Raw genomic sequence first — 22,286 nt, forward strand, 5'->3', positions numbered from 1 at the left:
TACCCTCGCACAGTGCCCGTCTCCTGATAATTCACTTGAATAAATTTGCCAAAGCGACTTGAGTTGTTGTTATGTGCCGTTTTTGCATTTCCAAAAGCCTGTGAAAAGAGAGAGATGCCATTGTTACGTTCAAAAAGCCACCACTTTACCTTATTTATATGCACATCACTAACAACTTGACTTTGGGGATTTTGTTATCGTTGTATAATTAATAAAAAGGATATGGTGAAAGTTAGTTGCATGGTCTACAAAATAATAATGACGAGCTTCTGGGGATCATATTCATTTTCAATTTGGTATTCATGAAGGGCAGAGAAACACTGTTTAAAAATAAAGTGTTAGTTGTACAAGAGAGATTTAATATTTGAAGTTGTTATAGTCTATATTAAGGCTGTCCTTTATTCATTTAAACAACTATAAAAGTACACTGCTCCAACAAGACTCTAAATTTGAATGAGCTAGAGGAAGCTGCTTTTTAATTATATATGGAATTAAGGGAAAAAAATGCTTTGAAGGCTACTCAGATGTTAGACAATGTCATATATAGCACCGGCATAACCCAGAGTATTTTCAGCATTTCAGACACTGTCTGACACGTTTTGATTTGCTGCTGTTGTTTTTCCAAAATCAAAATGCTTTTAAGTCTTTATCATGCAAAGCTTTTATTAAAATCCTGCCTTACCAAGGCACCTAATACAGAGAGTCATTTATCGCCATTTAAAAGAAATCTCTGAACAGAAGAGCTATTGGAAACCTGTAAGAACTGCAGCTCAGCTTCACTGAAAACTGGTATTTTTAATTGTGCCTAAATCACTTTAATAATAACCTGGCCCATGGTAATAGAATCTGTCAAGCTGTCACGTCCAATTAATGTTTCATTTATTAAACCAGTTTTGATAATCATTCACCTTTTCTTCTAAGCCAAACTTATTTAAGGTAATTATACACAAGATAATTTCTAAGTGCTGTTTATGTATGGACATTGAATTACAAATACGTTTTGTGCCGAGGCTTAATACCAGAGCTCAGCTCTGAGCTCCCAATAGATTTATTCCCTACTCAGCTATTTATTAGAAAAGATTAAAAGGGCTTTACATCTATAATCTGAAGCTTCTCAAATGACCTTTTCAGATTTAACTTTGCAACTAAAAGCACAAAAAAAGGCCAAATTAAATGAAACCTTAGCAAAAAGGTATCCGACACCTTCAGAAACTGTGTGATGCTTGCTCTCACATCTACTTTTATCTTGCCAGACAGATTTATTTAGCAATCTGCTTAGATCTAATGATTAAAGAACCAAAGGAGGTTTGCTAACAGAATAATGATGTGATTTTTTTTTCTCCCTATTTGAATACAGGGATTTGTTTAAACTCAAGCTGTTGTGTATGAATTTGTTTTAGTTGACTAAAACAAGTTCTGGGATAGCCGAAACCTGCTGAGCGAGCAGATTACACTTGAGAGATAATTTCAGACACACAGCTAAGGAACGCTCCCCTACAGAGGCGTCGCGTCTTTTCAGGCTGCTCACACTTGTTTTCTGCTTATTCCCCCCAAAAATCCTCCCTGCACCCAGCATCCCTCCTCTACCCCACGCTCAGGAGGGCGTTGAAGGTGTCCACACCTCCAGCTGACCACTGAAGCCCCCGAAACTCTCCTGGTGATGAAAATCCAGGCACCCTCTCCCCCAAAATAGGCATTTTGGTATTAAAAGATGGGATGCTATTTAACATTTCCAAAGGATTTACCTGCCCTCCTCCAGGTATTTCAGTGAGCAGAGACACAGCAAGAAGCCCATAAGCAGAACACGTTGATATTCAACACAAGGTAGTGCATCGCCATATATTTATATACTTGTTTTAAATAATATTTATTACATTATGAGCATTTCCCTGCAATAGGATTGACTGCAATCTAAGACATCTCATGAAGGCAATAAGATAAATTTTCTGTACTCCTAATTAATGATCTTCATTTGAGAACAAAATCTCAAACAGACTAAACGGATGACAGCCCTATTTTAATCACCTTTTCATATAATTTAATAAAGAATTTAAGAAAAAACAATATTAAAAGGATTTTCTGATTTGGTTCCCTGTGCTTATACCTTAAGTAATAGCTCATGGAGGGAAATAAGGTCTATTTATTCAGATTTCTTTGGGAAGAGCCTTACCCAGGAATAAATCTTTTTTATTCTGTAACAAGGAACATTTAGAGTCAGGAGAAAATGTTTCAAATACAGGAGTGAGGAACTGCGACAATCCTCTTTTTTATGAGCTTTTTTTCTGGATTAATATGCCAGACCTCATTATATATTATAACCCAAACGCCTACAGAAATCATAACCCATAATATCCCTTTTTCATGCATTTTTCTTTATTGCTGATGTAAATGAGAAAGCTCTTTGGATCACATCTTGTTAAAACTTACAGCTGACTCTATGGCAAAGGCACGCTGGTGAAGGGCCAACAAGTAGCTAAAGAAACGCCTGATGTTTAACTTGAGACAACTTAATACATTTTTGTTTGGTTTACTCACCGTGTTTCTTTAACAGAACTACTGGGTTATAAAAAAAAAAGTGCTGTTAATTCAATTTATGCATGCCTAATCTATATATACTTGAACAGGACATCATGTCCTTCTGCAGCCAGGGCATAATATAATAGTTCAGCCTCAGAAAACACAAAATGAGTTATAACTACTTCCCTAAAACAAATTATCATCTGTTCGGATTATTTCCCTTTACTAACTCATTGATTCGAAGCTACTGAGCAGCTCAACGGACAAAACTCTCTAACAGCATTCCTAAAATTCTCGGGGAGACCAAAGCTTTTACTGGCCAGGGCTCAACATTTCGAAGGAAACAAAATTCAATACGTCCCTCTGTAGGAGCAGAACATCCCTCTGGACCCAGCGCTGGTGATTCAACAGTTTAGAGAAGGCAGAGAAATGAGCAGCTCCATTCCTCCTGCCTCCTACAACCCTCCTGCACAAAGAGATGCTTATCATGGATGGCAGGGAAAAAAAAAATTAACAATTTCATAGCTAAATATTTCACGTTCCTCTTTGCCTGACCCTGAAGGCCCGTCGTGTCTTAATTTTGGACTGAAAATTAATGCAATCTGGATTAATTACAGATTACAGCTGGAATAAGGATTATTTTAATGTCTTTCCTGAAATAAGGTTATTTTCCAAACATCTAGGAATACACTGCAGTGACTTGTTCTCATATGGCAATGACAATAAGATGCTGTTATATAGATAATCCTAATTGAATGTCATTCCCATATAAAATAACAGCTGCATTCCCCTATAGACTAACAGTTTCTGCAGTGAAAGCACTAGTGGAAATATGTGCCTTTGCTGGTGAATTTAAGGTCCCCAGCCCTGCCCTTCTCAAATGAGCCTCTAGCACCCACCCTTAGAGGGAAAAATAAATACATCATTTTATCTTTGCTGTATAGAAAGAGAAATGTATTAATAGACAAGAGTTTTTAAATGGTTTCCCGTCTACTTGAAATGTAAATATAAGTTTTTAGAAAGCCATACCATAAATATATCAGAAGAAAAGCAAGCCAACTGCTTAGATCTCAGTACGGGCTATGCCATCATGGAATAGTTATGTTAATAGTTATATTCCATTGTGGGGCACTGAAGGGACTGGGAGTAAGATTTAGTCGTGCTCATTTATGCTAGGGACAAGAAATAGGTTAATATCAGACAAGAGACTGCTGGAAGACTTGTATTCCCTGGTTTACTGTGAATTTTGGAATTCATGAATCAAATGTATTCATAAAGTATGAATGACTTGTAACTGTATAAGCAAGGTGGAAACTCAAAGCGTCAGCCAGCAATATAGCAGCCAGGGAAATAAAATGCTCATCTGAACTTACGCAACTAAAGAGAATATTTGTGAATTAAAATCTTTGCGTATACAGGTGCTGATAAAGGACAAGAGGGGTGCAGACTCCATATGATGCCCAAAGAGCCCAAGCCCTAATGCACAGGGACTGCACTAAAGAAGATAGCATAGGAAAAGTCTATTTACCATCAAATAATATAAACACAAGGCCAGAGTTAGATGGACATGGCACAAATGATGTAACAGTGAGGATTCAATGCATGTGTCAGATGTGCATTCACATGCTTTACCTACAGCTTCTGTTAGGGAAGCCCAGAGTATGCTTCCACAAAGAGCGGTAGTTTTAAACATCACCTGTAATTTATTTCCAGATCTGAAGGCTATTTTTCCCAATATTCTATACATTATGCTTGACAAAAACTAATAATGCACAAATATCCTTATTGCAAAAGAAAAAAAAGACACAGAAAAATAAGCATATTGAAATTTCATAATTTTAATGTCTTTTTTATGTGACCAGGGCATTCACTGGCTTTTTAAGTTATTCTCTGCAGTTACAAATTCCTTTCTGCATCTTGAAACAAACAGCTGGATGATAAAGATCATTTTTGCTTGTTTTCATTCAACCTGCAACCGAGCTCCCAGCTTCTTGTCCTGTTATATTGGTTTTTAACAGAAATATATTGAACTATGGCCAGAACATAAAATACATCTAGACTACTTAAGTTAGAGCCTTGCTAAATCCCTTCTCATTATTGCTTCTGCCCTGGGAAATACTTCTTTTAAATCTGCAGCTCACCGCCTGATAAAACCTGTCAACCTGAATTGCACTGCTAAAACTATACCACTTTGAGATACCTCCCCCAACTTTCTGTTTCCGTAAGGAGCCCTAAAAGCCACCTCTATGCAGCAGAGACCACAGCACCTAAATAAGCACCTAAATAAGTACCAAAGCTAAAAATTATGAGCTACAACTTGCATTCTTGCAAAGTAAAATAGCTTTTATACGAATCCTTCAAGGCATTGTTCTGCGTGGCCAAGCAATAATACTGAATATCTAGTTTACAGCAATTAAATATGAGTTCAACTGCTGACACCTCATTCTTTAATTCTCTTGGTTGTGGCTAGATGTTCCACGCTGCCTAATAAAACCATTGATGCTTTTATGGTAAAATGCACAAACCACAAAGCATTTATAGCACTCATGTTGCAACGCTTGAGCAGAGCTCTCACCGAGAATGACCTGCAACCCTGAACTGCCAAACATTGACTTTTAAAATCTTTAAAAGATTTCTCTTTCATTACTCTTTTCTTCAATGGGCCACTGGAGCACATTGCAGAGCCAAAACCCAATTTTCCATTTCAAACCTCAAAGGTGACAGAGCAGTTTAAACACAAGGTCTATAATGACAAAAGACATTTTTCTTTTTCTATTACAAACAGGTATAAAAAATTTCTCCTGGCTGTTGACATGAGCAGAAGACTTTGAATGGCAAATAGGAGTTTGAAAAAACCACATACACAAGTATATATCTAAAATCTTCAATTCTTTCATACATATCAGGATTTATATACAACTTAGACCGACTCACAACACAACTCAAGGTGTTCCTCCTCCATGCACCGCCCCCCCATTTAGCTGATAACCCCCATGACATCTCCTGGTTGGCAATACCTACAGCACACAGAAGGTTGCGTGAAATAAAACAACTCAGTATTTTAAAAAGAAACTATGTGCAAAGCTCCAGCTGCTGCTGTACCATAACAAAAATAAAAAAGAAAAAAATAAAAATAAAAATACTAGATCTATGTTTTCCTTCCTTGCAATACAAGTCTGTTGCAGGTTAAAGAAGAAATTAAAAACACTCAAACCTCTGCAAGCCCTGCAGCAGTTAGTTGTTCAAAGGTGCTGGTGATTTGATCCATGGTGGGAATCCAATGCTCCATCAAGCCGAGAAACAGCAACTGCTCTAGGACAAGACCCTGAGCCCACTTGACCTGCTTCGAGCACGGATGGACCAGATGTCCTCTGGAGGTCCCTGCCAACCTCAACTATTGTTCAGTTTTCAAGTATCTAGCCATCTTCCTCACTATTCTGGTGCAGAGAGAGCAGCAACATGAAAGTCATGTCTCAACACATTGCCTAGAACAAAATCCAATCGCATGTTAGTCTTTGATAGCAAACCACAGCAGAACATCTCTTTGGTGGTGTTCACTTTCTGTAGTGTCTCTTATTAGCATTATTTTTTGCTTACAAGCTTCTCAAAACCATGTAGTTTTCTGTTTCTTCCCATAAAATTAGTAATGCATTTTTTTAAGCTGGCACAGCAACCAAAAAGATGCAACCCTGTCCTCTCCTTGCTTTTCATTCCCCATCAAAGAACCTTTCAAATATGTGACCTGCAAATACTTCAGATGGGGAAAGTCCAAAGGATAAAGACACCTGGGAAGTGTTGATGAAACCCTTCCTCTTCCTCCTGTCCCTGTGGACCTTATGGAGAACAGGTCCATATGGACAGGCTTGAAAAGACTGCCCAAAGGTCTAAAACCATGTTTAAGGGCTCTCCCCACTCCAAACAAATGTACCATTTGTTGCATTTATGAAGGTTACAACACTCTTCATCCCACTGTCAATGACAGCACACCCTTCACTATGCAGAATTAAACTCAGTGGTATTCTTTCAATATAAAGCATATCAAATATTTAATTTCATAATTACAGTTACTGAATGGCAGCCAAGTGAGTTCTACCATATTAACAGACATACCTTCTTGTAATTGAACTTAAGTATAAAATACTACTTATGGTACAGACTATGAAACATTTTTTTTGTTATAGTTTATGCCAACTAAAAATGTCTTAACATTGTAAAACATTTGCACTAAACCCACCTGGCCACAGCAAAACTGAGACTATTCAAGGGCAGCAATTCCCCCTTCTGCTGAATCAAGTCGCCATCCTGGGACAGAGTAATTAACCAATGAATCTTTTGCAGCAATTGGGCATAAAATACAGTTTCAGTTAAGACCGCTTGTCTTTGTGCACTTAAAGTTCACACTCCCTAATACAAATATGGGACAAAATTACTTTTAATAGGAAAGCACTGATTTGGAGAAGGTTTTGGGGTCAACTTAATTGAATAAAAGAAGTGCCAGTGTACATAATGGAAATATCAAGAGCACCATTAAATAACTTATAGAGTAAGATACCCTAGACAAAGTACTATAAAAGTCATTACACACTGCTGATGAAGGTGGTCCATCAGCTATGTAAGAAATAAGATTTATCCTCTGCTTTCCCGGCAAACGCTTCAACATTGCCAGAATATCCATCCTTTTCTCATACTTAAGCATAGGATCAGACCATTTCAGCTTCTTCCTTTTAAGCAACGCTCTGGAAAAAAAGGAATTACCACATAACCACGATGTAACAAAATAAAACCCCCAAACCAAACCAAAGCTTCCTACTTAAGTCCTCTTCCCAAACGGGGACAGTTTTCCTATGCAAGTGCTGTAACCGGAAAAAAAAGCCGGCTAAGCTGGCAGACGGTCATTGGCAAACGCCAGTACAGATGGATCCTGGAGGCAGAGGCTGCCAAATCCTTAAAGTCTGGCTCACATCCCTGGTCCTCTGCTCATACATTTATTTTTTTATGCATAGGGTGGATGGCCCTGGGAAGAGCAGCCAAACACTCATGTTTTCCAGCAAACTCGCACACATCATCCAACAAACATTTTGGTGGAAAAAAATCTTCAGCCCAGGTTCAGTTTCAGATTTACGGAAGTATCCCAAAATGAAGTTGGGAAACTCGGTGTTGTTACAGTGGTCTCTCCAACCCAGGCGATTCTTACAACTCCCAACATTTATATTCTTCAGCCAAAGAACAAACTTTACTACATCAGATGCAGATAGCAGCTGTCTGACAGGTCCCAGGACTGAGAAAAATCTCCTTAATGGGTGCTTTGAACTATCTTTTTCATACCAATATAGAGATACAAAATAGTCACAGAGCAATAAAATGACCAGTTGAAAACAAGTCATGGCTTAAGGAGGAGACTTTACGCTCCCCCAGTAGGCAATACAAGTACCATAAAGGAGCACTACAGCAGAAACAAACCAGAACTAATAGAATATTGACAGATAAAAAACCCTTAAAGTGACTATCAAATAGGTTATATTATATGTTACAGCATCAAGTCATACCACGATTTCCTCATATTGCATAATCCATTTTTGCAGAGCTACAGTAAGTACACCAATGCATCACGAACAGCCGATGCTGCAATTAAAACGTCTCTGTAACTGCTAGAAATAACCCCACATTGTGTCAGGACCACAGATTATTTCCTTTACTTTAAATAAAGTCTTATTGCAAATAATACGTCCCTTGAGCTGAGCAGATGACAACATATGCAGCACCAGGACTGCCCTTTTTCTTGAGGCTGAGGCTTTTGAATCTCCAGAGCTGTTGACCACTCGTGTCTCACCTGCCATGAAGCCACTGTCAAAGAAAATATGACTTCTCCATTTCCAAAACCAGACAAACATTCACGTGTTTCAGTGCTCTGCAAAAGACAGGGTAAATCACTGTCTCTAAAGCATCTCCTATAGCTTTTTAGTGCATCAAGCATTACAGACAGCTGTAGAAAGGCAGTCCTCGCCCATGGCTTCACATGCTTCCAAAAGTAACATGGTTTAGTTCTTTTTGGCCAGACATGTTGTCTTGGAAACACTAATGCTTCAAAATGGTACAACACATGACATCCCAAAAACAAGTACCATTGTTTTTAAAAAACATAATTTCATTATGCAAAAACATCCATGCAGGAGAGTACGTTCCCTTAGGACGACCTTGCAGGACAACATGTTTTGCCATACACAAGCTCCTATCTCTGTTCTCACTTTTTGATAGCTCTAGTAGCAGTCAGCAGCACTTGCTAGAGCTATGACTCACTTATCTTAAGAGCTGGTGATGACAGGCTGGTATTGCCAATGGCTTGCCCAGGCTGGAACTCTTGGTGCAACACTGTTTGCTTTGTGTGGTGGAGCTGTGGACCTTCAGCCTGAGGACAGGTCTGGAAACAAGCCATCAAAGTTTGGGGAGGTCTTCTTGAAGAGAAGCATCTCCAACGCAACGCCAAACTCAGCCACAGCCGAGAGCCGCTGCCTGGCATGGAAGCAAAACATCGCCCATTGGCAAGAGTCTCATCTTCACCAGCTTCCATTCCCTCCTCTCCAACCATCAGTTTCTAAATTAGGGAGAGGTATCTGGTCTGGTGTACAACCCTTGGACACTCTCCAGCCCCTGGAGAAGGCCTCTCAAAGTCCCTTCAAAACCCTGGGTTTTTTCCTTTTTTAATATGATTCTACATGGGCCCATAAATGTTTAGAAATAAAGTTTCAGCTTCCCACTGCATACTTGGATAGCCCAAAAAACACTAAAAAAAAAAAAATTGAAGCATTCACTGTTCTGGGCTTGACACAAGTTTTCCTGCAGTTTGTCACCAAAATCAATGCCACACACTGAAAGACAGGAGGAAGTGTCCCTACCATAACACCTCCCATCTGGAACCTCTTACCAGAGGCACGGAGCCCTCGTGTATATTTTACACACATATTTTTCCTGCTTTTCCCAAGAGAAATACGTTTAATGAAGAAAAACAAAAACACATTAGCAGCAACAAAAGCATACCACTGTAATACGAGACCCAGCTTGGCTTCTGCCTGTGTTATCCTTCCCGTTAGACCTCAGCTACTTTTTGCTAGTTACAGACAAAAAATAATACACACCCTCCCCTCAAAAAAAAAAAAAATCAGAGCTCTGCCATTAAATCAACACAATAAAAGCCACATTTGGTTTTTGCCATGTGAAACATCACACAAGTAAGGACAAGGTTAAACATGAATATACATGTATCCAGCCCTTCCTTGCTCTTCTGCGGGATTATACAAATAATCAGCAACTCTTCTTGATGCAATTCCAAAATTTCAAGTGCTATTAAGGTGCAGCATCAAATTTCTGTGCATTGTACGCAGTTAAGATTACTCGCTTGCACCACAGCAGCTCCGCTGGGCTGTTGTTTTCCAGTGCTTGCAACATTTCAGTAGCCATGGGCACCTTCGGACATGTGATCAATCCATAAAAACATCTTTTCCCCTTTTTAGCACAGTTCAAATAGTGAAATCAGAGCTTAAAAATGCTTATTACTAAGTACTGAGGAGGGACCAGAACACCTGCAGGAGCCACACGGATGCGTAGCACTGAAAAAAATAATTATCTCACTGGACTGATGCATAGCATTGAAAAAAAAAATTATATTATCAGTGATCAGAATATTTGATAAGTGCCAGGAAAAACAACAGCTGACACTGATTATTTTTAGGGAGCAAAAAAGAAGTCTCAAAAATGAATGTATTCCTATCAGGCACTTGTCTTAGGAGACGGTGCAACTTCTTAACCGTGTATTTTCAGCCCTTATGTAAAGCAAAATAGGACAATTTAAGAGGTATCGCTTGTCACCTTGCCAGAGGTATTAAATGTGTGTATTTTTGAGGCCGTAATGGAGAGGTTTTCTACAAACTGAAAAAGGTTACTAAGCTGGGGGTAAATACAACACCATACAATCCACTGTCTACAGAGAAAAGAACAGCTGCAACACAAGCGCAAAACAGCCGATGCCCCATGGCGCAAGACGGGCATGGTGTTTTAATTCAGTTTGTCATGCAAGAGGTCTCCATACAGAGAATGAGCTTTCACTTCAAAGCATACCCTGCCAAAATCACCTATTTAGCTTTGCACAGTATTCTTCAATACTGCCAAGGCTGGTATTTCTGAGAATAGTCTTTGCATTTCTTTTTTTTTTTTTAAAATCCAACAAAAAAGAAAGCCCTGAATTAATAAAATTAAGGGAAACATGGTGAGATTTTGTACTCCATCTTCCCATGCAGCAGAAAACACCAACACAGATATTTTTCTGTTGTCCACCTTTTCCTAGCCTGACTTTGCAAAATGCTGAGCAGTTGGGATAGTGTGTTGGGAACATGTTGCCCTGCTTTTCGGAAAGGGCAGGAGTCAAACCAAGCCCAGCCTTGGTGCACCAGCACAGATGTGCTGGCCGGCGTGCTGAGGATGCAGAGCCCTCGCTGCTCCTTCTCCCCATGAGAAGATGAGTAGCAGCTCTTCATCATCCACCTTGGCCAAGCAAGAGAGATCATGAAGTGGGGACTCAAAAGCACCTTCATTCTATTCAATTTTTTCATGTATGTATTAAGAAATGTAGCTTGAGGCCATACCTTCTATTAATGGGCAGCATTTTTAACAACACTTCAAGTATTAATTTTTACAGTGGCTGCATACATCCAATATCACTGCAAGACTTCAAGTACTTAGACAACAAGGAGCAAAAAGCCTGCACAAACCACATACTTTGCATTGGAGATTTGACCCAAAATGGAGCAAACCAGAGGAAGGAATGCAGTCCCAATTATTAGAGCAGCATCCAAGAGCCATTGAACCTCCTTCTGGGATCTCCCTCCATCAGTTGCAATACGTCTTCCAAATTTCACAGCAAATGAAGCCAGGGTCCTCCCAGATGTGAGCTCACTTTACTGCGCAAATGAGCTGATCCCCAGAGCTCCACGCAGCAGGGAAGCAGGAGGAGGATGCCATGTCACTGATGATGCCTCAGAACTGCAGTGCAAATTAAGTCTCCAAAGGCATTTAATAGCATTTAACTTTGCAATATCTTTAGTCTTTGTATGTAATGTTTCGGAGAACACCAACTTTTTAAACCTTCTTGCTTTTAGAGGAATATAGCAAACACTAGAATAATAACATGTATGTGCAGTACCACATTTAAATTATAAGATATTCAGAAATAAGGTGTGTGATGGATGGACAGATGGTGACCTGCTCAGAATAAATGAGCGATGTTCTGTCTGCTGCACTGGGAGCTGTGCACAAGTATTTCATGCTACGACACTCTGCACAGCTGACAGCAGAAGAAATGCAGAAGATACACTTGGAAAATTCACAGGGGCATTGCTTGCCGGAGCAAACAGTAACGGCAGGCTTTGTTTTCCAATTAATTTCATGCAAATAAGCAATGCTTTGTTAGAGTACACGCTCATTACATTTTCTCTGTTCTGTTTTCCTGAAGTGGTGGTTTCCAGTAGACAGGTACTGTATGTCTGATTTTTTCTAACGTCTTTTCTGTTTAATTGCCACCATGCAGCCTGATAAATCCTCTCTGATTGCTCCCCACTCTGAAGATATTCAGCTGACATGCTCCCTCTCCATTGCTGTGTAATTAAACAGAGTACAACTCCCTTTGTAAGAAACCTGCAAGCTCTACAACAGTAAAGTTTAGACGAGTATTTCTTCTTTCAAGCTTTGAAGTATCACTACAGTGTGTTTAAGCTTTTTGGCAATTATTCTGTAATTAAATATATAGTAAATAAATGAAAATCACAACCTGATGCTGGTATCATAGTAGCTGCAATGGGATATGGATAGAGGCAAGAAATTTTGTATCTTTAACCAGACTAACTGGAATAGCTGGAAAACCCAACAAGCTTTCGAGTACATGTTTTCTGCCAGGTTGAGACAAACTGCAGAGCTCAAGTACAAATTCAAAGTATTTTTTCTGAATTTAGCAAGAGATTCATCAGTTGAACCCAATGGGAGAAAAGGATCTTTAACCAGAGGAGTACAGGGATGTGAAAAAGAAAGGGGAAAAACAAGCACTCCCTGTGCTGAGCAGCAACATATAATTTATAACCTACATAAAAACACATTTTCATCTATTATTTGGAAGTGAGTGGTGACTTAACACACAGCAACACATCAGAATAGAGAGCAGGTCATTACTAATTACCCTTGGTTTGTAAAAACTGAGAACCAGCATTTGCAAGGAAAGGAGCTGATGGCACTCCTGCACTTGCTCCCAGAATGGGGATGGACCACCGGAGCATCCCTCCCTGCAGGACCGAGGGGAGAAGAGTGATGCCCAAAGGCACAACCCCAGCTCTCCAGCTACCACCCATACCACCCTTACACGATACAGAGCTTCCAGAGGGTGAACATGACTTCATGATGTCTGATCCAAGGCATAATTTTTGTGTTCTCAATAAAGAACACAAGACAAGAACACATCAAAACACATAGTTTTGATGTTTTGGATCTCCCTTCAATTAAGGCAGAACTATAGAGATGATGGTTTATATGATTTTAATCAAACTTAGTAGAGCGCGTGTATGTGGAGGTATCAATCTTCGCAGGGAAAAAGACTGGAGGGTATCTTAGATCCAGACCTCACTTTCTTCATCACATATTATCCACTTCCAAAACCTTTACGCCATACATAGAGCTATAAAGTTACCGCCAACAGACAGCAATCTGTTTATTCTCATTATACACCACCCAAATTTGAAGCTGCTGACAACACTAAGGAGATGACCACTCAAGCGGTCATAGTATAGTCCAAATGTCTCAGCACGTATTGCTTGGAGCAATTTGGAAAGATTTTATGGGGGTAGAGCCAAAAGATATCTCCCTTAAATAATAAAGAATGCACGATCCTGAAAGAGGGATTAAAGAAAGGAGCCCAGCCACTCTGCATTTGGGATGATGTGAATTTATTATATTTTTTAGCTACTTATTATTCTGTTTCCTTTTTGCATAAAAACATGCATGCAGGATGTTCCAGAAACTGCTGGAGTGCATCTATTTATCCTGAATAGGAAAGATGGAGATGCTGCTTCTGCTCACTCAAAGTAGCTTTATAAAACCCCAAACAAAAATACGATTAGTGGTATCTAAGGAGGGTTTTGTTTGCATCTTTAAAGAGAGGGTATTAAATGTATTTCTTTATTGACTTTAATCAGCAAGTAAAATTGACTTTAATCAGTACGTTAAAAAATTAAACTCGTGAAAACAGCACTACTTCTCTAAATAGCTCTGCCTGCACTTCAGGAGGAGGAGGAGGGATGGAAAAGGAAGCTAAAAAACTGACAAAAGGGAAAAATACAGAAAGAAACCTTTCTTTCTCTTGCTGAGCCTCATCCTCTTGTTTATAACTCCCGAACGGAACAGCAGCATGATTGTCCTACCTCATGCTGGCCGGATTTCAGCAGGAAGCCTTTGGTCATCCGGCCTCCAGCATCCGATACGCAAGGCTATTACCCTGGTCATCTCTCCTTTTTTCTGCTGTTTCTTCCCCGTCTCTCCCCTTGGATGACATCCAGGTGGATGGGAGCTACTAAAAATTCATCAGCTACCTAGTCTAAAGTCACTATAATAATTAAAACTCAGGTGGAATTTGAAACAAGGCATGGAAAAGAAACCCCATGTTATCAGCGACTGTACAAAAAAGGGGGAATAAAAGATGGAATTGGTGCTAAGGAGCTCCAAAATCAAAGTTTGAATGTAAGCAATGCTGAGCATCAACATTACTTTAAGAGGTTACCATCTATACTGTGCTGCTCCCTGGGAAGCGTGGCATCAATACACAGGAGATGCTATTCCCAAGCAGATCAAGATCCTGAGCCAGCCTAAAAACCTATGGTATAAGTGGGTTTCGGATTATTACTACATTTGCAGTTCTTCCAGTGCCACTTTAGAAAACAAATGCATCAAAGACAACTCATGTAATAGGTAGAAAGAGGTAGGAAAATCTCCACGTTGAATTATCAACACATTTAAGTACCGACTCACTGAACTGTTCGCCTTTCTCGTCCTCCTAACCATGTCCCTGGCACCAGTCCACAGCAAGATGCACAAAATGAAACTGAGCTGATTCGATGGTGAGGAATAGCATTGGACCAAAAAATAAACTACCTCTATAATTTTTTTTAAAACGCTTTCAGCAGTTGCAAGCGCCCTAGCCCAATCACGCATCCTTGACCGAAGATACTTTGCTCCTAAGCAAAATGAAGCATGGATCTAGCAATCTGGGGTGAAGTAAAATCAAATGTGGTTTGAATCAAGTCAAATAAATGGAAATGCAGCATTTTCTCTCAAAGTATAAGACCTAATAGCAAGCTCAAACCTATTTTACTTTTTACTTAATAGGAAGTTCAAAGCTATTTTACTTTTTGAATTTCCAATTGCAAGCTAGAAACTTAATTAAACTCTTTGGAAAAATTAACACTTAAGGTCTTTTGACATAATAACCATAAAGCAATTTAAAAATGACAACCGTTAAAGTCAAAATGCAAACTTATGGCTCCTATAGAGTTTAATATTTGCTCGCACAGATCCTTTACACCTTAAGCTAGCAGGTAAGATGACCTAGTTATTCAAAAAGCTTCTTCTCCCAGCTACGTTTCTCTTGCAGAATAGATGTGATTAATATGAAAAACCAGAAACATTTTGCTTACTCATAATTATATCTTAACGAAACTTTCACAGCAACAAAAAAAAAGTGAGGGCAGGAGCAGACAATCTAATGATCCGCGAGAGTTTTGCAGCCTAAATGGAAAAAAAAATTACTAAATATTCCTCGAGTACCTGATTGCTTGGGTCAATACTGCTCATAGCAAGACAAATACTCCATTTGCATGCCGCCAAGCCCTCGCTAAGAGCTTATGGACTTCTTTAAAAGCCCAACGATCAATAAAGTGCAATTTAAAAACTTAGTTATGGGGGCTGCTAATGTGATGGAGGTTAAGCAGATGCTGACTCATGCTACCTCTAAACTTTAAAATTAGCCTAAATGACAACCTTAATCAGACTTAGAGGGGCAGATATAAAGAAAATAATATATTTTATTTCATATTTTATATATATTTATATATTATATATTTATATATTATATTTATTTCATATTTATGTATCTCATCTGTTATGTATTTATTTTCTATTAATATATCTCGTATATATATTACATATTTATTTTATATCAATATATCTAGTATTCAACAATTTAGGAAATGCATCTTTGCTGCAGGCTAGCGCGATGCAGATATTGCTGTGTGCTCAATCCTTGAGCAGACACAGCCAATCCCACTTAAATAAGGCTGTTCTGATCAGCAACATCACCTCCGTGCTTCAGCGCTCTGCTGAGACGTCAGCTGGGGAATGCACCAAAATTCAGAGTAACCTCAACTCACGTTATTTATCATTTCAGGCCCTTGTAAGGAAAAATGCGGCATTCCAACCTCGTTAAGCTGTAATTGCGTTGTCCATCAGATGATGCATTTACTCAAGCATCCAAGTCAGCATCCACTCTGTCAATAACCCAGGCTGATAAATTTAATTAATAACCCCACTTGAAAACCAAGCAAACATCAGTATGTCGGGTTTTTTTTAAAGCATTATGTTTTCTCTGAGTTTTATTGAAATTATTTGGCTCTCCTGTAGCAGATGAAAACCAGATGTTATAGAGAGGGAAGGGCTGCACAAGCCAGAAAGAAAAACCAAGACAGCAACAGGCAGGTCACACCCATTCATTACCCATATATTTCCCTTCTGCCATAAGGCTATTTATATTGCATCTCTATTATTACAAATATTATAATTGTGATGTAATTCTAGAAACCACAGTTTTCTTCTTCGCAGCCCAAAGTAGAAAGCAGCACACGAGTCGAAAGGCTTCAGCAAAGTTTCTTTGTGCTGCGTAAGCACTTCGGAAAGCTTCGCTCCCATCTTGCAGCGTTAATGCCATTATTATCGTTTGTAATCCCTCCTGAAGCAGCCCAAGTCCAGGATTAATCCAGGCTTACGGACTCTTGGATGCCCACTTGTTATACTGAGAATATTAAGAAAGAAAAGGAGTTTGTGTAGATGGACACAAGGCAATTTAGGAAGTATCACTGTGCTTATCGCTGGCAAAATTAAACATGCATCCTCGTTTATACAATTTGCAGCCCAAGTGGAGGAACAGGACTGGAGTTATTTATCATTTTAAGCAGCTACATGATGCAAAAACAGGGAGTAAGAGTAAATCACGGGTGATTTAAGAACTGACTAGCCATATGCCTGGGCAACTTAAATGGCAGATGACCTACCTTGTTGAATTTTTAGGCATGCTTCACAAGCAAGGAAAGGTCTTTGAAGGTCTTTGCTCTCTCCACATTTTTTTTTCCCCATTTAACACTCATCTAAAAGTTCTGGCAATAGAGTATTCTGATTTAAAGCAAATATACAGTGGCAATTAAGAGAGGATGCAGGAGCAGGCTATTCTTTGCTTGAATTTGCAGAAAAAGAAGAGCACACAGGGAAATGAGCCTTGTTGTGCTCTACTGGCTACACAAAAATCACTGCCCAAACCAGAGTTGTATATGGGCAACCTATACACTGACAGCACCGCTCCGAGGACCACGCTGGGAATTCTAGATCATCATCCTAATATTGACTAGTTGATATTTTGGGGGATTGACTTAAATTCCTTTAAAACTGACTTAATATGTATAATTTTAAGTTTGACATCCTTTTCAACTCCCAATTATACAGCTACGTACTGGAGTAGCATCTCCAGTTATTCGAGGGGGCCACTCATACCCAACAAGCAATAAATAACACACCTCGCCTTTTCATTAACAGATGCAATAATCAAAATATTGGACAAATTTCCATTGCTAACTGGTCTCCAAAATATTTTAAGTACCCATCACGGATGTTCTTTTCCTTAGCGAAAAAGTTTTACTCATATTATCACATGCATTCTTCTGAAGCTTGAGAATTAAGATAAAATAATGCTTTTTACAAGGAGGATGCTAAGCTTCATGCCAAGCCACAACCCAGAGAGCGAAGCAAGGTTTTACTTGATTAATTATTTTGGGCTTCTATATGACACCTGCAATGCAGATTTTTTGGTGTGTTTATATATTATTATATTATAATAGATATTATTATATGTATATATTATTGTGGACTTCTATATGACACCTACAATGCAAATTTGTGTGCGTATATGTATTATTATCTTGCATATATTATTATAGTATATATTATTTTATATATATTATTTTGGACTTCTATATGACACCTGTAATGCAGATTTGTGTGTGCTTGTGCATATATATACACACACACATAATCTGCCAATACTTGCAAAATACCATCACATGCTATTATATTATTATTATATTACTATAGATCTTATGTTAGAGATATATAATACTTTGGACTTCTATATGACACCTGCAATGCAGGTTTGTGTGTGTGTATATTATTACATTAATATTATATTACATATACTATTATAGTAGATATTATTATTTTACAGGTATTATTATGGACTTTCATACGACACCTGCAATGCAGATTTGTGTGTGCTTGTGTGTGTCTCCCAATACTTGCAAAACACCACCACATGCTTTCCTCTAGCTGCTATTTGGAGAAATTAAAAGTATTTACTTGTAATTTTTCCTGGAAAGCACATCCCGCTGGGTAGCAGATGAGCTCTGCCCCGCACACACAGCAGAGCAGTGCCTGCGGTTATGGCCACTCCTCTGTCTGCTGCCGCCATCACCGCGCCCGCAATTAGCAGAGAGGTTTTTTGCAGGGTGATTGCATGCATTCATCCACTTCTGATTAACAGCTCCAGGGAAAAAGCACGACAGGGAGGGAAGGGAGCGATCCGAAACACCAAGGCTAAGACAAAAAAGAGCAACGAAATGCCAAAAAAAAAAAATTGCAGGTTGGTTTTGGCAACATGCTGGGATTAGATCACCATGAATCCCAGCTTAAATAAAGCTCAAATGTGAATTTCCTGACTAAGGTAAAAAAGCCTGGCTCAAATTTATGAACTGCTGGCAAGGTTACCTCTATCCCAGAGGCCTCCAGATACCAAGAAAACTCTGGCCCAGAAATGCAGAGTTCAGCCTGATAATTCAAATACATTCCTCTGAGCATCGCCAGTTCTGCAGCCGTAGCCTAGGTAATAAAGAAATAAACTCCAATACTTCCAACTTCACATTTTTCAGAGCCTTACATTAAACCATAAAAGTGTATTTATAAAGCTTACAAAGTTTATTTTCAATGAAGAAGTGGATATAAACCTTGTAGAGAAGGTTTTTTTTAAGGAGGCAATCCCAAATCTTCCCCAGCTCCATCAGATGCAGCCCACTCCACTTGTATCTCACAAACAAAAAAATATGGCATTTTCTACTCTTCAGGACAATCTTCTGGATCTCCTTAATTAAAGGATAATTCAATTTCACACTTACATTTGTAAGCTGTAAGAAGAAAACCCCACTTGAACCCCACACTTTCCCATAGGAGAGACTCAGTGTTACCCTTTACATCTCCCAGCCTGTATTTAAGTTTTTCTGAATTCAGAGAAAGCAGAAATTCTTAAAAAAAAGATTCCAAGTTATTAAAAACTGCTTGGTCTCTTTCTTCTTATTATTTTTTCTTCTTCTTCTTCTTCTTCTTTTTTCTTTTTTTTCTTCTTCTTTTTCTTTTTTGTTTCTTCTCCAAGCATGTCAGATGCTTCACTGAAGTCTGGAGAGATTAGATCTGCTCTGCTTTGGAAAGCGCTTGAGCATCAAATATTTGGGATACAGCTCCCACCCTAACCCACCACGTCAAACCTTTGCTCTCCAAACCTGCCATTTCTCAAAAAAAAAAAATCCAATTTCCTCAATGATAAAGCAGATTAAACTTTTAACATTTTGCCCTTATCTTGGACATGAGCATTTTTATCCACATGCTTTCATTCTCCTTTGGCATCCTTCATATGGCTTCTTGTCCAAGATTTTTCTCCTGATTAAAAACCATAAGTAAATCTGCCTGTTTTGGGACAATCAGTAAATCTTTGATCCCTACCACAAAGTTGCTGCATAGGCATCCCGTTTCTCTGTTCTTATTCCCTCCTATCAAACACGAGGATACTACAGATCTGGAAAATGCTGGCAAAAAAATAAGGTTTTCTTAATTATATTATGTCCAGAAATTGCGGAACTTTTCTTTTTTATTTCTTTTTTTTTTTCTTTTTTATAATTAAAAAAGTCAGCCTCACCCCCAGCATTTTTCGGTACACATACTCCTTTTTCTGAGACCTGTGCTCTCCCCTTCTTCAAAACCTCACTTTCCTGAAAGTGGTAATGAGGGGAGGGGGCAGATTTAAACAGTTTCTTACTCTGAAAAGGTCTTTTTAAAAAGTATTTCTTTTCCTTTTCCCCCTCAAAATTAATATTTTCTTAGTGTGTGGCATTAGCATTTCTTTAAGTATTTTCATAGGAACTGCTTGGAAACCACTACATTATACTCCGCTACCAGTCTGCCCATACCAGCATGAACTAGTCCACGTTAAATTAACCATCTTGGTAAATGCAAAAGTATTAAATAGATCCAGTAATGCTTAAAATGAGAAATAATCACAATTACTCAGATCTCTACTTCTCCTATAGCGGATTATATGGTTTCCTGGTACCTTTTATAATAGAAATAAATGACACAATTTGCTTTCATGACTACAAATAATGTTTTTCATAATGGCCAACCATCCTGATTTGTCTTGTGTTGTGCTAAACTTTGAATTATTTCAATTCTTAAATAATATTGTACTATCTTTTCCTCTATTCTGGCTTTACTTATGGGCTTTGGTAGGGCTAGAACTCTTGAAAATGGAAATATATAATTTTTAAAATGCTCTGCTTTTACAACAAGGAAGATTACGTTATTCATTTTGCAGATGGCTTTGCCACAGCTGACAAGCACCAGCGTAGGCGGATGGCAGCTATATAATGTAGACACCATTAATTTTATCAATTGTGTCCTATTAAGACCTACCAAAAACTTTAGCCTTCACTTAGCCATAAGATGCATTATTATGAAAATCATTACTGGGTTAGCAGCATGAGGTAGAGCCATCCAGGTGTAGGCCAAAAAGCAAGCGGTGCGCTGCTGTTCCTATGGTGCTGGCTGGAACAAAGATAATTTATGGTAGTCATCACAAGCTTCACGTAGTCAAGCTGACCCCCAAAAATCCCATCCAGATTTATTAGACAGAGATAGCTGCCAATTTAGGAGATCCCTGAGCTACAGATGCCTGAAAGCGGTTGGACTGGCAGGGAAGCCTCACCCTGCCCTGCCTAATGTCCTCCCAGGGACGGGATGAAGGATGAGGTGAAGCCTTCATCTGGCTGAGTGCAGCCATCCTTATGGGCAAAGGAGGAGGACCTCACTTCTCCAAGGCTCTTCTCTACAAAACAGAGGCGGTGCTTACCTACATCGCAAAGCTTCAGGGGAGCGAGCAGCGATGCACGTGGGGCACCAACCATGCCAGTGACAGAAAGCTTCGTTAATTTGTTGCTCGCACTAATGCAAAATGGACATTTTTTTAAAAATGTTTTCTATGTCCTAAAATAAATGATCTGCAAAATGTCTCTGTTGTTTTAAACTCAATAGTAACTCTTAAGATTCAGCTTGTCCTTTCACCTTCCCTATCACAGCCCTTGCCCGTAAAAATCCAAATCCCCAATCACTGTGACAAAGCCAAAGGCTCAACTGTCTGGCATGACATTTATCTGTTATCCATCTTAATTAAGTGAATAAAAGCGAGTTGCAATCAGCTGCTGCAGTTAAGGCAGATCCTTTCCACAAACATGGGAAACAATTATTTTATTTGCCTACCCCAAATTGCTGCCATGAGTTTCAGCAAGACTTGTGCAACGTAGGTTTGGGGAAGGATTGTTCCATTGCCCTCTGCCACAGGCTCCGCTGAGCTTTAACTTAACCTCTATATAATATTTAACCTTAGAGGCTGAACAAATTGGAGCAGCTACCTGCCCTATGCATTGCTATATTGCCTTCCTTTTTTTAATTGATTTCTGTTGAATTTGGCAAAGCTATTTTGTCAGAACAGGTGGCGCTTGGTTAAGCTGCTTTATATCTGAAAGACGTTGGGACCACAAAGAAAATGCAATCTTCTCCAAGATGTAGAAGAGATGGTCAACACCACTCATCACAGAAACTCTTGGGTTTAGACATTTTCATTGACACAACCATAAACGATGATCACTATTCACACCAATGTTCATGCTCCACTTGCAGTCACCAATGAACGCGTTGACTTCTCTCTTCCTATAGGAAGCATATGGGGAAATAAGGTGCATACATTGCATTGCCACAGTGCTGTAGTTGGCTCATGAGGGCTTCAAAGGGAACCTCTTGACCCTCCCACTAAATCCACTTCAGTTTCTATTCTCCAAAACCGCTGCGATTCAGACTAAATCTTGGTTGTAGGCAACTGAGGTCTTCTGCTGCAGGACCAGATGGGAGCTCGTCCACCATAAGACCCTGGAGGTGCACATGCGGGCTTGGCACCGGCTGCTTCCCACCACACAATGGCTCCCTGTTGTGCTGAACCACTTGCTAACATATATATAGGGTGTATATGCACATATATAATATATACATATCTTTAATTTCCATCTAGGACAGCTAGGTACTTCAGTACCTTTACAAATATGATACTT

At 39.1% G+C, this 22,286-nt stretch overlaps 1 protein-coding gene across 8 annotated transcripts in view; it reads right to left on the bottom strand.

Annotated features, from left to right (window-relative positions):
* MYO9A (myosin IXA) overlaps window positions 1-22,286 on the bottom strand; it is a 186,014-nt gene that overhangs the window by 120,249 nt on the left and 43,479 nt on the right. For all 8 annotated transcript variants that reach the window (XM_087743837.1, XM_087743839.1, XM_087743835.1 and 5 more), the window contains exon 3: window positions 4-98. In XM_087743837.1, the coding sequence (XP_087599963.1) occupies window positions 4-98 (95 nt within the window). The remainder of the gene's footprint in view (window positions 1-3; window positions 99-22,286) is intronic.

The sequence above is a fragment of the Nipponia nippon genome, unplaced genomic scaffold, assembly GCF_047370975.1.
Source record: "Nipponia nippon isolate SJK-2023a ecotype South Korea unplaced genomic scaffold, ASM4737097v1 scaffold_9, whole genome shotgun sequence".
Classification (NCBI taxonomy): domain Eukaryota; kingdom Metazoa; phylum Chordata; class Aves; order Pelecaniformes; family Threskiornithidae; genus Nipponia; species Nipponia nippon.